General features: G+C 31.8%; 1 protein-coding gene across 1 annotated transcript; it reads right to left on the bottom strand.

Annotated features, from left to right (window-relative positions):
- Positions 1-7,450: 7,450 nt before the first annotated feature.
- On the bottom strand, positions 7,451-10,452 carry LOC127259917 (serine/threonine-protein kinase D6PK-like). The gene is made up of 2 exons (XM_051287535.1): positions 10,036-10,452; positions 7,451-8,450 (listed from the first exon to the last, which is right to left on the bottom strand). Exons 1-2 carry the CDS (start codon positions 10,380-10,382, stop codon positions 7,640-7,642), a joined length of 1,158 nt encoding a protein of 385 aa, XP_051143492.1. The 5' UTR covers positions 10,383-10,452; the 3' UTR covers positions 7,451-7,639.
- Between the last annotated feature and the right edge of the window lie 6,626 nt (positions 10,453-17,078).

Raw genomic sequence — 17,078 nt, 5'->3', positions numbered from 1 at the left:
TAGGAAATAGGGATAAATTATGTGAAATGGAGGGAATATTACATATAAACAAATAATGTTATATACTGCAAATATACATAAACAATATAATATATATATATATATATATTTTGTGAAAAACAAAAAAACTATATATATTGGAATAAGTATTGGATTCGTCAATCCGACATTATAATATATATATTAAAGAGTGGCTATGGATGTCCGTTCGTACAAGCGGAGCGAGCGAGCAATGAATGGTATATTTTATTGATATATTTTAAATATTCGGTTTTCGGTTTTATAAATTAGTGAATTTATATTTAAATTTGGTATTATTTATAGATTATATTACTTAGATTTGAGTCTATTGAATCTGTTTTGTATTGCTTATAAATATACTCATTATTTTGATTAATAAGAAAATTTCTTTATTTTCTCCCAAAATTTCTAACATGGTCTCAGAGCCCGATTTTTCACAATCAAAACCCTAGCTGCCGCCACCGCTATTCGCCGTCCATCGCCGCTCTCCGGTCGACACCATCCATACCATTGGAACCGCCGTCTTCCGACGACCTTGCCACCGAAAAATCTCCGCCAGCGCATCCGCCCTCCTCCGGCCGTCGTTTTTCGGTCGCCGTCTCCTGCTTTGGTTCCCTACGTCGTGGTGTAGTTGGTTTGGTCATCGGAGTTGATTTCGTTTTGCGACTGTTACCAGTTGGTTATTCGATTTGATTTCTCGATTTCTTGATTTATACCGGCGTGATTGGTTTTGTCATCGGAGTTGATTTGTCATGGCTTCCTCAGTCCAGAATCTCGTAACTCTCTTGCATCAAGTTCTTGTTTCCAATTCCCCTTCTAGTATGAAAAATTTGTGGTATCTTAATTCTGGTTGCTGCCATCATATGACACCTACACTTGGCCTCTTGACTGATGCGCATCATGTGTCTTCCTATGCATACTGTTAACGGGAGTCGCATGGATATCACTCATTCAGGATTTGTATCTCTACCATTTATATCTCTTCCTGATACTTATTGTATTTCTCAATTGACTTTAAATCTTGTATAAGTTGACCAACTAGTTGAGCAAGGACTTACTGTTACCTTTTCTTATTTGGAGTGCAGGTTTAGTATCCACATACGGGTCAAATTCTTGTAACATGTCGAAAAATGGGTCAACTATTTGATGTACAATCTTTGAAAATTCCTCCAAGTAATTCCTCTGCTGCTACTACTCATATCCCTCTTAATACATTTTCTTCCCGTAGTCTTCAATGGCACATTCGTCTTGGTGATGTGTCTTCCTCTAAAATTCAGTCTCTCGTTAGTAAGAGTCATTTGGGTCCTACTCGTTTTGAGTCATTTGATAACTTACACTGTCATTTGGGAAAACAACCAACCTTACTTTTTCAAAAAATATATTGGTCGCCAGTAAACCGTTTTACTTAGTTTATTATGATAATTGGGGTCCTTCCCCTGTTCCCTCTGTGGGCGAGTGTCGTTATTATGTCATTTTCATAGATGATTACTCCCGGTTTACATGGATATATTTTTTGAAACACCGTTCAAAATTACCTCAAACATACATTCAATTTGCTCAAATGGTTCGAACTCAATTTTCTTGTCTCATACAGACTCTCCATATTGATAATGCCTTTGAGTATAGAGATTCTACCTTATTAAGTTTTATCTCTGCTTAAGGTACATTGATTCAGCATTTATGTCCATACACCTCTCAACAGAATGGTCGTTCTAAGCGGAAACATCGTCACATTCTAAATACTGTTCGTGCATCTCTTTTGTCTGTCTCTTGTCCTGATAGGTTATGGGGAGAAGCCGCTCTCACTGTTGTCTATACCATAAATCGTATTCCACCATCTGTCCTCTACAATAGCACCCATTTCGAGCGTCTATATGGTTAGCCACCCGATTATAGTACCCTTTGTCCCTTCGGTTGTATCGGTTTTGTCGTTTTCCCTCCGTATGAACGTTCCAAATTGGAACCTAGTGTGAGTGTATGTTATCTTCTTGGTTATGAGTTAGAGCATAAATGTTATAAGCTTTGGGATCCGGTTTCTAAACGGTTGTGTATATCTTGTCATGTTACCTTTTGGGAGAGTGTCATGTTTTCCACCTTGTCTAAATTTCATCTCTCATCTATTCCTAGTTCATCTTTCTTCCTGTCGGCATGTCCTCTCTTGTTTCCTGATCCTGATCTTACGGCTCCATCACCGCCTCTGGAACCTGTTCCAGTTGAGGCTTCTAATCCACCTCTAGTTGAGGTTTCTGATCCACCTCCGATCTTGTCACAAGATGTTGATCCGTCTGCGGTCCTTGGACCTGTCATACCTCGTCGATCACATAGAGTGAGTCACCACTTGCGTGATTATCATTGTTACTTTACCATATTATCTCATTATGAGCCTAGGTCATTTCGTGAGGCGAGTGTTGATCCATTATGGCAGCAAGTTATGACTGAGAAATTGGAGGCTCTGGCAAAAACTCACACTTGGGATTTAGTAGATTTTCCTTATGGCAAGAAACTTATTGGGTGCAAGTGGGTTTTCAAAATCAAGACTAATTCTGATGGTTCCATTGAGTGCTACAAGGCTCTTCTAGTGGTCAAAGGTTATTCTCAGGAGTTTGGAGTTGACTATAATGAAACTTTTGCTCCCATTGCTCGTCTCACTACTGTCCGTTGTCTTATTGCCGTTGCTGCTGCTCGTCAGTGATATATTCTTCAGTTAGATATACATAATATATTCTTACATGGCTCATTTTCTGAAGAAGTTTATATGACGCCCCCTTCAGGTTTCTCGTCCTCTGGAAAGGTTTGTCGCTTACGTCGCACTTTATATAATTGAAGCAAGCCTCTCGGGCTTGGTATGCCACATTTAATTATGCGCTATTGAGTTTGGTTTTACCACATGCGCTTACGACTCTGACCTATTTCTTCGTCGTTCTTCATTTGGGATAGTTATACTCTTGCTTTATGTTGATGATATGATTATCACGGAAGATGATGCGTCTGGTATTTCTGATCTACAAGCATATCTTAGCCAGCAGTTTGAGATGAAGAGCTTAGGTCCCCTTCGTTACTTCTTGGGTCTTGAAGTCTCTGATTCTCCCGATGGTCTCTTTTTCTCTCAGGCTAAGTATGCTTCCGATCTCCTTGCTCGAGCTGGTCTCACAGACTTTCAGGTAGCCTTTACACCACTTGCCTATGATGTTCGATTTACTCTTCATGATGACTCTTTTCTTGATGAACCTATCATCTATCGTCAACTTGTTGGGAGCTTGATCTACTTGACTTTCACTCGACTAGATATCGCTTATGCAGTTCATATTGTGAGTTAGTTCATGGCCACTCCGAGGACCTCTCGCCACTCTGCCATCTAACATATTTTTCGTTATGTGAAAGGTACTCTCCTGCATGGTTTACACTTTTCCTCTCACTCGTCTTTGACTCTCAGCGGTTACTCTGATGCTGATTGGGATGGTGATCCTACTGATCATCGTTCGACCACTGGTTTTTGCTTTTTCCTGGGTGATTCTCTTGTCTCTTGGCGCAGCAAGAAACAGACTTTAGTTTCTCGATCGAGTGCCGAGTCAGAGTATCGTACCCTTGTTGACTTTACGTCAGAACTTTTATGGCTTCGTCAATTACTCACTGATCTTGATGTGCCTCAGTCATCTTCTACGGCTCTTTACTGATGGCCCATAATGATACCTTTTACGAGCGCACCAAGCATGTTGAGCTTGACTATCACTTCATTCGACAATATATCGTCGGTGGTGCCATTCATCTCATTTCAGTTTCCTCTGCATATCGGACAACAGATATCTTTACAAAGTCTGTTCTTTCCAACCGCTTCCGATTGCTCTTGGACAAACTCAAGTTGGTTTCTATAGAACCCACTTGAATTTGAGGGGGATGTTAAGATATTTTAAATATTTGGTTTTAGATTTAGTAGATTTATATTTAGAATTGGTCTTATCTATAGATTATATTACTTAGATCTGAGTCTATCGAGTTTGTTTTGTATTTTTTATAAATAGACCCCTTATTTTGATGATCAATAAGACAATTTCCTTATTTCCCCTCAAAATTTCTAACAGTTTCTTTTGATCGTAGTTTGAAAAATTTTAGTTTGATTTTGATATTAAAATAATGTATGTTAGGATGTTTCGTGAGAGAAAAAATATTTTTTTTTTCAAGAAACGCAAAGTTGAAATAGTAAAAACCTAAAATTTGGGGTGAAAGAAACAAACCCTTAATTAGTTTCTGAGAGAGACAATATAATACGGGTGTGTTCGTTTGGGGGGATTACCCCAAATTTTACTATTCATTAATTTTTTTTCCCCTAAAAAATATAAAATCAAATACATATGTTTTATTTTTTATATTATATTAAAAATTAATTTTATATTCAAAATATCATATCAACATCTATTTATATCACATTATACAACTATTACAATTTAATTTTTTTATTATTCAAATTTCAACTCAAAATCCAAACCTCCAAACAAACACATCCTATATATATCCATGTATATCTACTATATATATATTTACGCTAAAATTGGTTTTGCCGCCATGTCTCCACCTTTCATTTTTTTATTTATTTTAACATGGGTCCCACGGCCATAGATTGAATTACCTATTACTATATACTCCAATTACCTGTTAATTTTGAACATTAGTGCAATTTATTGATCCAATATATAATATTTGTTTGGTGAGGGTCTCACTTTTTATTTTATTCTTTTACGTGTTTTTTTTTTTATAGAATATGATTATTTTCGTCTTTGATTTAGATGATTCAGGCATGTTAAATTCTTTTAGAAGTTTCATATAGACATCATTTTCTAAGGAGGCATAAACATACGCAGTAAATGCATCTATTAATCGCATATCAATATTATTCTCTACTGTCAGACACACCAAATACCTGAATTTTGTTCTATCTATAACCGGAAGATATGTTTCTTCAAAATCAATACATTATCTTTGGAAACACTTGAACTCCCCAACATGTTTAATGGTGGATTTATCGTCTTATCCTGAAAATAGTGTGAAATTAAAAGTCTTATTCCGAATAGGCAGCAGCATCATCTTGCTCACCTAAGCCGGGTATGGTCTTTGATATACCGGCCTCTCTTCGAACTGTGTTCTAAGAAGACTCTTTGAATACTTTCCACCAGTATATCAGCATCAATTAGAGGCATGTTCTCCATCTGGTTTGTTGTGAGCATCTGCTCTCTAGAGCTGGCTAACAGAAGGCCAGTGGCGGCTACACAACCACCACTTGCCCTCCTAACCCTCATGTCTGGCTTGTAGCACCCCCTAGGTCGTGTGGTATAGCAGCCACATAAAAGCTTCGTAGGACCCAAGGTGGTTGTGGGGGGTTCCACGTGGCTTGTCCTGCAAACGGATCTTGTGGGGTGGCTCTTGGGTGACATTCTATACCCTCCGTCATTTGAGGCGCGAAGCCTAATCTCGTTTGCCCTCTTGGTGGTAGAGAATGATAATAATATTGCCGAATTGCAAACGGCTTGAGCCATTAGTTGAGCCCTTAGTGTTTCCGATCGTGCATCCCTGTTCTGGGTTCCCTCCAAGGTGTCTTGGAGGGTTACTCATATCTATGGAAAAATGTCCCTTTGATGCTCCAGAGTCACTAAGCATTGTTCCAAAGCCTCCTGCAGGATCCCCCCAAGGGATCTGTCTAGACCAACACCATCATCTAGTACTCGTCGTTCCTCCTTACGTATCTGGAATTTTTCATTTCTTACTGCCGAGCGGATGATGTCCGCCAAATGTCAGTTAATAGAGCTTGAAGACTCATAAATCCCAATAGAACTCCACAAAGCATGTCTGTTGTTAGGTTGTCAAACGGCTTCATGATTGGAGCTTCTAGGAAAATCAATGTCCTTGACGATAATGTTGAGGAAAAATTGATCTAATGCTATTGATGATACTAAAAAGTAGTAAGTAGCATGGATTTAGTGTAAAGCAACAATAAACAAACTGGAAACTTGCATTACAACAGATAATTACTTAATTTTCTAAGGATAAATGATAAGCAAAATCTAAATATAGTAAAGTTATTGATAGATTGTATATATTGTGTGTTTTTATTAGTGGTTAAATCCTAATAAACCTCCATCTCCTATAACTCATTGTTTATTTCTTTGAACCATGTTCTTTCCATTATCCTACATTGTGCTTGTTTCTTTTTTTTCTGTCTCTTGGGGTTATAACTGGGTCTTGTGTCTCCGGTGTGTTCCTTCTAAACTGATCACAACTTGCTTTGAGCCTTGTTGTTGGATGGCTTCATGGTTTGGGGCTCCGATGCTATCTTCATCTCCGAGCTTCTTCATCGGAAGCCTTATTTCCTAGAGTCGCTTTCTTTGAAGCCCGATCTTCTGGAGTCTTATCATTTGGAGTCTTGTTGTTTGGCGAGTAGCTTTGGGATCTTGGTCCAATAATATTATATTAACATTTGTTACTTTCTTTAATCTTTGATGATTTGGTTAAATTACTATTGTGCTAAAATCATAATATATTTTGCTAAAATTAAAATATAGTTTACTTCATATAATTATATAATGTACAATTAAAATGTTATATATCATATTAATATTTATTACTTTATATATATATATATTTACTAATTTGATCAAATCAACATCATATTAATTTGACCCAAATCAGCGCGATAATTGGACCGCACACCTGTAATACTACCATTCTTATTATTGTTATTATTACACACTATTGTATATATTATTGTTGATTTTTTTTTTTTTTCTTGTTTTCTAACTTGATATAACAACATAGAGATGGATCCCAACTAATTAAACATACATTAGGCAAGCTTTGAGTGATATGCTCATTTGCAAAAACAACAAAATCTATAGGCTGAATTTATATATAAGATACACTATTTTAATAAAAATAATATGTTATTATATAAATTGACTAGGTTGAAAACAATTTAATTTTGTTTATGCATACATGATATGAAAGGTTGTTAAGAAATACATTGAATTCCTACATATAAAATGTCAACTCAAGATTAGACTCTATTATTGTCCAATAATAAATATTAGTATTATTACAAGTTGTATAACTTTATAGTTTAATATGTTGTCTATAGATTATATAGGGATCGTATGTAAACATATTATCATTGTTGAATAATAACATTCATTTTCAAAGTGTCTATTTATTAATATATTGATCACAATTATACAACATATTTAATACAAATATATGAAATAATGTCTTCAAATTACTGAATTTTGATAGGTATAGTGGTGATAAATTTTTATGCCCCAACAACATGTATATTAACCCTTATATTAACAAAGAAGAATAAATAAATAATTCAATACATTCCAATATTAACTATGAAAAGAATTTGCTTTGTTTATAGAGCACACGTTTACTAATTTGACGCTATTCATTTTTCAAAAAATATCACATCAAATACATTTTTTCTCTCGCAAAACATCAAATCAAATACTAACTTTTTATTTTTTTTCTAACTTCTAAACTTCCAAAAACCTATATCTAAACAAAGCTATATCGTAATTTTCTCCATACAAAGACCAGAAGAAAGTAGAAGAATAAATTAATGAAACCCTAAACTTCAATAGTAATCTATATTAATATTGGCATTGGCATGACATTGATCAATAGATGAGACAATGTCCATAGGGACATATGGTGGTTTTGTGCACCTCAATAGTGACCAATTCACTCCATGGAAGAATGAGTGAGGCTTGATTGCACTTGCTCCCATTGTGCAACCCATTCTCTCCTTTGGATCTTTCTTCAACAATTGCCTCATTAGATCTTTTGCATTTGGTGCAACCATTGGCTCATCGGGAAATTCGACCCCTCGAGCTACAATATTGGCTAGAGTGCACTCATTATCGACTCCCTTAAAGGGCGTCACCCCGTAGAAAAGCTCGTATATGAACACGCCAAGTGTCCACCAATCCACGCCATTTCCATGTCCGTCTCCCTCAACAATCTCGGGAGCCAAGTATTCATGGGTCCCAACAAATGACATTGATCGAGCATTTATAGGCTCGGCTACAATTTTTAGGGTCCCATTGTATCCACTAATTTCTGTCGTATTTTTCTTCTTCTTTCCCTTATGCCATCCAAAGCGAAAGCATGAGATGCTTGGCGAGTCACAATTGGATCTAATACATGATGAGATGAATGATCTTCTTAAGTCTCTATTATTACCATTGTCGGAGCAATGAGTCTTGTCGTCGTAGATGAGTTGGGCTGTCGATGACGAGTTGGTGCATATTAAGGAAAGATCAAAATCGGTCAGCATTATGTGACCGTCGGATCTCACAAGAACATTCTCGGGCTTTAGATCGCGATATATTATACCCAACATGTGTAGGTATTCAAGGGCAGCTACCACTTGAGATGCATAGAACCTAATCAACACATCACATTGAGAAAGGAATCTTTGTAAAATTAGTTTTTAGCTTCAATTATGTATTGAGATTTTGTCCTTTTTAGACATTCTTAAGATGATGTAACATATTTGAAACCCTACTTAAACAAAGTTTGTAATTTAGATGGGGCCATTGTGTTGAAAGAGACCCCAATAAAAGAAACAAACTCTCAGCTATTCTACTTTTGAGCATTTGTCACAATATCAAGCACATATTCAAATATTATAATACTATCTTTTATTTATTTATTTTAATATACATATTTAAAGAAAAACAGTATAAAAGAATTCAATAAAAGAAATTTTAATAGCATGGAAACTCCCAATTTTGATTTTCAATGACTTTTAATACGTTTATGTATATTAATTTACGAAACTTATTTCATTGATAAAGTTGTAGTTTTCATGGAGGCATGAGGCCAGATTCTTGTGAGAAAAAATATCGAAAAAAAGAAAACAATTAAAATTTAAAAATGTTCAATTCAATTTAATTATATATCTCAAGTCTAATATATATATATATATACATACACATAAATACACACACTTTTAAATGTTTTGAACCTTAATCAAATTAATTATATGACAGAGTACAAAATTATTAGAAAATGTCATCATGATAAGTTATAAGCAAAGATAAACAAACATTAACCCACAACGGAAAAAAAATAAAAATAAAATAAAATTAAATTAAATTAAAAAAAAAAAAATCACATTTTAATAAAAATAAAAAATAAAAATGATCTAATTAATGAAATATTTTTTCTTTAGTAAAATAAAAATATGGTTATATGTATATATATTACATCTTCCAGTAAAATCTACATATATGTAACAAATTTTAAAATATATATTCAAAAAAAAAAAAAAAAAACATTAATGTGTTTGTTTAGCTGTGATTTGAAATTTATTTGAGTTTTTATTTAAATAGTATTGTCATAAAATATTTCTTAAAAAAAATAATATAATTTTATTAAAAATAGTACGTATAAATAATGCTATTTTTTTATTTTAAATCCCAACCAAAGGCATTCGAACCATTTGTAAATTGTCATAAAAGTAAATTAAGATTTTTTTATTTGTATATTAGTTCTCATGTAATATATATATACATATATATATAGTTAATACACTCATCATTTATTTTATTTCCTAAAAAATAAGAATTCAATCAAATTAAAAAATTAAAATACTACTCTCCTTCACCCTTCACATCTACTCATCGTTATACTCAACATTAAAAATATTCTTTTATTTATATAATTTATTTTACAAATATTTTTTTATTAGTATTATAAAACATTAATAGAAGTATTTTTAAAATTTTTTCTTAATTTGTACTACGTTTTGATATAATAATTAACATTTAAAGATCAACACCAAAAAATTAAATGAGACTCTTAGAGTCAGACGGAGATAACATATTTTAATTGCAAATACGTACACTCATTAAAATTTATGTTTGGAATTTAGAGTCACCCAATTCATTCCATTTATTGAAAATATTTTCTACTAAAATAATCGATCTTGTATCATATATATATATATATATATAAACTACTCACCGGACGGCATCTTCTTGAAACCTTTTCTCCGGCTGGCATTGGCGGAGGATGTGAAGGTCGCCACCGGGGCAAAACTCCGTTAGCAAACAAGACCACCTCGGACAATCCAAAATAGCATAGAGCGACGGCAAAAAAGGGTGATCCAACATTTCGAGTATTTCCCTCTCTATCCTCGCTCGACCCTCCTTATTCCGAGAGGCCAACTCCTCTTTATCCATCACTTTCGCCGCAAACAAACATCCACTCGTCGACCCTTTGGGCTCCACAAGGTACACGGTCCCGATATCACCACTTCCTAATTTCTTCAACAAGTGGAAGTCATCGAGGACGAGTTTTTTTCCTTTCATGGTATCAGAGTCTAAGGTTGTTGTAATTATTGTAGGAGTGTTAAGAGCACCATTGATATCGTGTGTATCCATTATGGTAATAAGGAAGAAGAATAAGAAGAAGATGATGAGGATATTTATATATATATATATATGCAATAAAATATAGGATTTTGAGATTAATGATATGATAGAAAAAGAAAAAAAAAATTGAGATGAAATCAAGAAGTGTAGGGACTGTTTGGGGCCGGCAATTAAGGAGGCTTGGTCGTCATCTTGGCTTTGCCGGCTACTTGAATTTCTTTCCTTGGGTCCCAAACAAGCCCTTAACTATTAACATCAGATAATTAAATAATTAAGATTTTGTTTAGAGTTGTTTTAGGAGTGTTTTTGGTGTTTTAATAATAATAACTACAACCGCGTTTTGGACCGTGCAATGCATATTAATATATATGCCTTGGAGTGGCTAGACAATCCAAATTTTACCGACAATTCTATCGTCATTTTACCGATCAGGATTTCAGCCGCTCCGTGGGCTTGCCGCTGCCCACACTTGCTATAGAATTACATCTGATCTAACCAGAGACGGAACTACACAGGGGCTAGGGGGTCAAATAAGATTTTTTTAGTGTAAAAAATAAATTTATGTATTTTTTTTTATTATTTTGCCCCCTATTTTTAGGGGGTCAATTTTTTTTTTTAATGTTATAGTATAAAAAATAATAAAATTTTTGTAGTTTTGTTGATTTATATTTTTAGGTTTTAATTTTTTTAGTAGAAATTATTAAGTTTTATTAAATTTTCTTTAATATTTCTCTAAAAATTTAATTTTTATCTATTTTTTCCATTATTCTTATTCATTCCGTTGCATTGGGAGAAATAAAAAAAATACAAAACTAAATTAAAAATAAAAAATAAAAAATTGACATTTTGCTCCCCTAAATTTTAAGGCTGGTATCCGACCCCACAATTCAGAAAAAAAAAATAATAATAAAATAAAACACCTATTTTTTCATTTTTTATATTATACTAGAAATCAATTTTACATTCAAAATATCACATCAACGCCTATTTATATCACATCATACAATTATTCAAATTCAAAATTTTTACTATTCAAATCCCAACTCAAAATCCAAACCCCAGACAAACACACATCCTTTTGGTCGATGAAAGTTTTTCACTAATTTTTGGTCATTTTTCCACTAATTTTTTTAATCTATATTTATATATCTATATAATTTGAAACTAAATTATATAAAAAGTATACAATATGCTTATTGTTATGTTTTTATTAAATCTATCAATAACAAAAAAAACCTTCTACAAAAATGTATTCGAAATCAAAATCCAACACAAACTATAAATTTCTTGGAATTAGAAATTAACCAAACCAAGAACAAGGCTAAACAAAAAACTAATCGAACTACAATGAACAAAACAGAAACAAACGAAACCAATGACTAATTGCTAAATCAAAGGCAAATGACTCCCTGACTTGCTGTTTTTGTGTTTGAATTGATATGCACGAATCTGATTTTAGCACATCAAAAATTTCACAACGCCGATAAACAACGACGAAAATTTTGCCAGCAACTCACGGACAGCAACAGCTCCGTCCTCCGGCGACAAACAAAAACTCGAACCATCAGCATTATTTCCGAAAACTTTCAAATATATAGAAGTGGGTCGGGTCGTTACCAAATAGAATTTGAATATGGGCTACAGGATTTGAGTTGCATGTTGGGCACTGACGGTTCAAGTGTGAATTCCAAAAGGCAAAATTGTAGGGATTGAAATCGATAATATGTTACCTCACCTACGAGAGAGGCTTGCGTTGCAAGAATATCCGTATTTGGACACAAAGGTCAAGCAGCTGCGTCGAGAAACACGAGTTGCCCAGCAGCAGCGAAGTCACTAAACAGTCTATTTTATTCAAGAACAAGGCGAGGAGTTGTCTTCCGACTATGATATTGATGATGTGTGTCTCTGTGAATTTACAAAAAAAAAAAAATGTATACTTGAAGGTTTTTAGGGAAACGGAGGCTAATATGAAGGTACAATATTCATTCGATATTGTCAAGTTCGAAGAGATTTTTTATTATTTATTGAAAGACAAGAAAATTCGGTTGAAAGAGGGGTATAGATTTCTATCAAAGAGGAGCTAAAAGGGAAGAATTTTGTAAATAACATTTTTCTGCCACGCAATTGGGAATTGTATCGCGTTTCAAAACTCCGTGCAAAAGGAAATTAAAAAGGGCCAATTGTGTCTTTCTGATTGGACATACATGAAAATAGACACCGACTCCTTCCCGGCCTCTGTAAATGTGGTAGGAATTCATCGTAAGAATGAGCAACATTTATACTTTCCGATGAAGGAAAAAATTCAAAAGTTGGCGCACCGCACAGACCTATTTTTGAGCACTTGGAAAAAGTTTATCATCCTCCACGTCAAATTCATGTATGAGACACATTAACGCCTACAAACATTGTCGCTGAAGTAAGTTTCAAGAAGGATGAAGAGATTTGGCGAGTGTCATTATTAGATAAAATTGTAATCACTCCGCATCCAACTCGAGGGTTGGAAAAGACTCCTATAAATGGGTATTAGGCAATTAATAAAGCAAGCACCTCACAGGCCATGCTAGATCATGATAAAGGGAAAGCGCCGATGATTGCATCGGAGTCAGAGGTACTCGAGGGAGAACCAAAGATCGATACTCTTGATGATGATAATATATTTGAAAATAATCTAGATATTATTTTCTTTTATTTTATTTTTAATGACGTGGAAATCCACAACCGCTACTCGAAAGTGCGTACTGAGATGCACATATTAGAGGTGATTAATTACTCTCTATAGGTATTTTCCTTCTTGATGATGCTCCAAGGGGCGAATGCAACTTAACATCGAAACATTCAAAATGCACTCGAAGGCCGACGTACTGCTAGAAAATAAATATTTTTTTAGATGAAATAGAGCCGTATGTTGAGATATTTTAGATATTCAGATTTAGTAGATTTATATATTACTTATATTTGAATCTATCGAGTCTATTTTGTATGGCCTATATATATATATATAAAAGCTCCTTATTTTGACGATAATAAGACAATCTCAATATTTTCTCCCAAAATTTCTAACATAAAACAACAGATCCACCAAAGCAGCCCTTCGTATTTAGGCCTATTGAGCTCACAAACGATGAACTGCTGCTGAGTCTTGGCCCGACATGCAGTCCATATAATCGGTCCATCAAAGGAGGTTTGAAGTAATTATTTGATTTTTTATTTTTAATAATAATAGATTGAGGATAAAAATAGAATTCTAACTAATTTAGATATGATTAAAAGTAATATATATATATATATATATTAATTTACTTTTTTAAAATATGTCAATAACCATATTTTCTCATTCAATTTTTTTTTATGCAATTTCACTCTTTTTTTTTTTTTTCGGTCCTGCTTTATTAATTTTCTTTCATTTATTTTCTTGTTGGTGCATTCTTTATTCTTTTGAAAACACGGTTTCGGATCTTTTCTGAAGGAAGCTGGAGAGTGGAGAACCAACCCAAATGTCTGCAAGTTCGCTTCGATAAGCATCCAAAAACTATTTTGAGCTTCTAATTTAAAATTTAAAACTTTCACTTAATGATTTTTATCTATATATATATATACATCCGAGGGGAGCCGTGCTATGTACAAAGTAATTATAAATTTTTATTGAATTGTTAAAATTAATTGTTATTGTTAAATATATAATGTTTTTATACGATAATCATTTGAATACATTAAATATTTAACACGATCAATTTTTAATATTCTAAATATTGAAAATTGATAAATTTTATCTATTAAATATAAATACTGCAATGATATCTATATATAATATTGGTGATGTCTATTCATATTTTTATAAATAATTTTTAAAATCATAATGTAGTTGAAAATTGTGTAGGTAAAAATTTAAAAGGTTGCCAAAATCAAACTTCATTAATTTGTCACTATCATTTATATAATTAAATTATAACATACTTTCTTCATTCGGATAATTATACCATATCTTTTTATCCGTTAAACTTATATATATTTTATTTATAATAAAAAAAAATTATCCAACAATAATTTTATTATGTTTATTTTAACAAATAACGATCAAATTTGTCATTATTTTCCTATTTACCCCACTATAATATCATCAATTTACATTTTAGCTATCCCATTTTTTTCACTAACTATATTTTTATTTCTTAGTCTTTATGTGCGGACAATATGACATAAAAAGTCCGGACAAAAGGAGTAAAAAATAATGCAAAATTTACTTGTTTATCTTATATTGAACAATATATACATATCAACTAATTTAAATGTTACTATCGAGAATTTGATTTATCATCTTTTCAATATATTTATCTTTCTAATATTATATATATCTAAAAACAAATATATATATATATATACTTAGGGAAAAAATCAATTTCGGTCACAATATAATAAAAATTAATCAATTTTGGTCCCAATATAAAAAATTCAACAATTTTGGTCCCAATATAACTAAAATTTATCAATTTTGGTCCCAATATAAACAATTTCAATCAATTTTGGTCTCATTATAAACAATTTTTTATCAATTTTGGTCTCACTGTTAAAAAATTAATGGAAATTGCTGACGTGGACATGAAGGAGGTAACGTGGCAGTTGACCTGGAAAGTACATGGCCATGTATAATTATACACGGCCATGTTGTTATATAGCCATGTATATTTCAGTGTATAATTATACATGGTCATGTTGTTACACGGCCATGTACAATTATACACGGCCATGTTGTTACAGGGCCATGTATATTTCAGTGTATAATTATACATGGCCATGTTGTTACACGGCCATGTACAATTATACACGGCCATGTTGTTACATGACCATGTATATATCAATGTATAATTATACATGACCATGTTGTTACACGGCCATATATAATTTTACATGGCCGTGTATCTTTCTGTTTCGGTCTAAAATTTTAATTTTTTGTTATATTTTTAATTTTTTTTTTTTTTTTGAATTTAGAATAGTTGATATAGTTAAAATGGAAAATAATAATAATTATTATAATCATAATATAATTAAAATATATCAATTTTAGTTCAAATATAAGTATTTATCGAGTATGTTCTTTTGGAAGATTTTGTCTAAAATTCTACTATTTAGCAAAAATTTCAATACATTAATTGGATGTTTGTAAGAGATTTTTTTGCTAAATAGTAGAATTTTAGACAAAATCTTCCAAAAGAACATACTCGGTAAATACTTATATTTGAACTAAAATTGATATATTTTAATTATATTATGATTATTATTATTATTATTATTATTATTTTCCATTTTAACTATATCAACTATTCTAAATTAAAAAAAAAAATTAAAAATATAACAAAAAATTAAAATTTTAGACCGAAACAGAAAGATACACGGCCGTGTAGAATTATACATAGCCGTGTAACAACATGATCATATATAATTATACATTGAAATATACATAGTCATGTAACAACATGGCCGGGTATAATTGTACATGGCCGTGTAACAACATGGCCATGTATAATTATACACTAATATACATGGCCTTGTAACAACATGGCCGTGTAACAACATGACCATGTATAATTATACACTGAAATATACATGGCCAATTACATGGCCGTGTATACATGGCCATGTACTTTCCAGGTCAACTGCCACGCCACCTCCGTCATGTCCACGTCAGCAATTTCCGTTAGTTTTTTAAAGGTGGGACCAAAATTGATTGAAGTTGTTTATATTGGGACTAAATTTGATGAGTTTTTTATATTATGACCAAAATTAATGAATTTTTTATATTTGAACCAAAATTGATTAATTTTAATTATATTGGGACCAAAATTGAATTTTTCCCATATACTTAATACATACATAAGTTCATATTTTTATATATTTATAGTTTTTCTTAAATAATTTTTTTTATAAATTGATAAGTAATAAAAAATAAAACATTTAAAAGAGTTAAAAATTATAAAACTCGCAATTGGTCCAAAAAAATAACAATATAAAATTTATTATAGTATTTTGTATTATAAGAGAATAGTGGAGTTTATTTGGTTTTTATTTAAAATTAAATTTTTTTAAAAATTTTGGTTTAAATAGAATTTCGATTTGATATTTTTGACAAAGTAATAGTCTAAATATTATTTTTACCATCCCAGTCATATGGAACATTTTATTATTTTAGTATATTAAAATTAATAATATTTTATCGATAGATGAATATCTATAAGAAAGATTTTGATATTTTTTTTTATCTTTGTATTTTATATTTTATAATGTATGTAATTGTATGTAATATATCTAAATTATATAAATCTTATTTTTTTTTTCAAAATTTATATTTAAAATAAAAAAAATTGATATAATGTTTTTTTTTTCTAAATTATCAATTAAATTATCGATATAACTGAAAAAGTGTCAAAATTATATTTGTCTGTTTTATTTTCAATAACTTGATTTTATTGTTCATTTCAAATAACATACCGATTTTATTGATTTGAAAGCTAATTTTTTTATTAAGTGTAAACTCTGTTACTAATTGCAATATTATTTTTGTTTGCATTGATACATAAAATTAAAATATGATGACAATTCCAAGAAAATTGAAAAATATGGTGACAAAATAATATGTAT

This window comes from Andrographis paniculata, unplaced genomic scaffold (assembly GCF_009805555.1).
Source record: "Andrographis paniculata isolate CXL003 unplaced genomic scaffold, ASM980555v1 Contig60END, whole genome shotgun sequence".
In the NCBI taxonomy this organism is placed as follows: domain Eukaryota; kingdom Viridiplantae; phylum Streptophyta; class Magnoliopsida; order Lamiales; family Acanthaceae; genus Andrographis; species Andrographis paniculata.
This window is presented reverse-complemented; position numbering and strand designations above follow the sequence as displayed.

Bases quoted from the DNA above. Each gene is read 5' to 3' on its own strand.
- LOC127259917 (XM_051287535.1), bottom strand. From the start codon at position 10,382: ATGAAAGGAAAAAAACTCGTCCTCGATGACTTCCACTTGTTGAAGAAA. The intron at 8,451-10,035 runs GTGAGTAGTTTA...TGTGTTGATTAG, and splicing joins TTTCAAGAAGATGCCGTCCG to GTTCTATGCATCTCAAGTGG.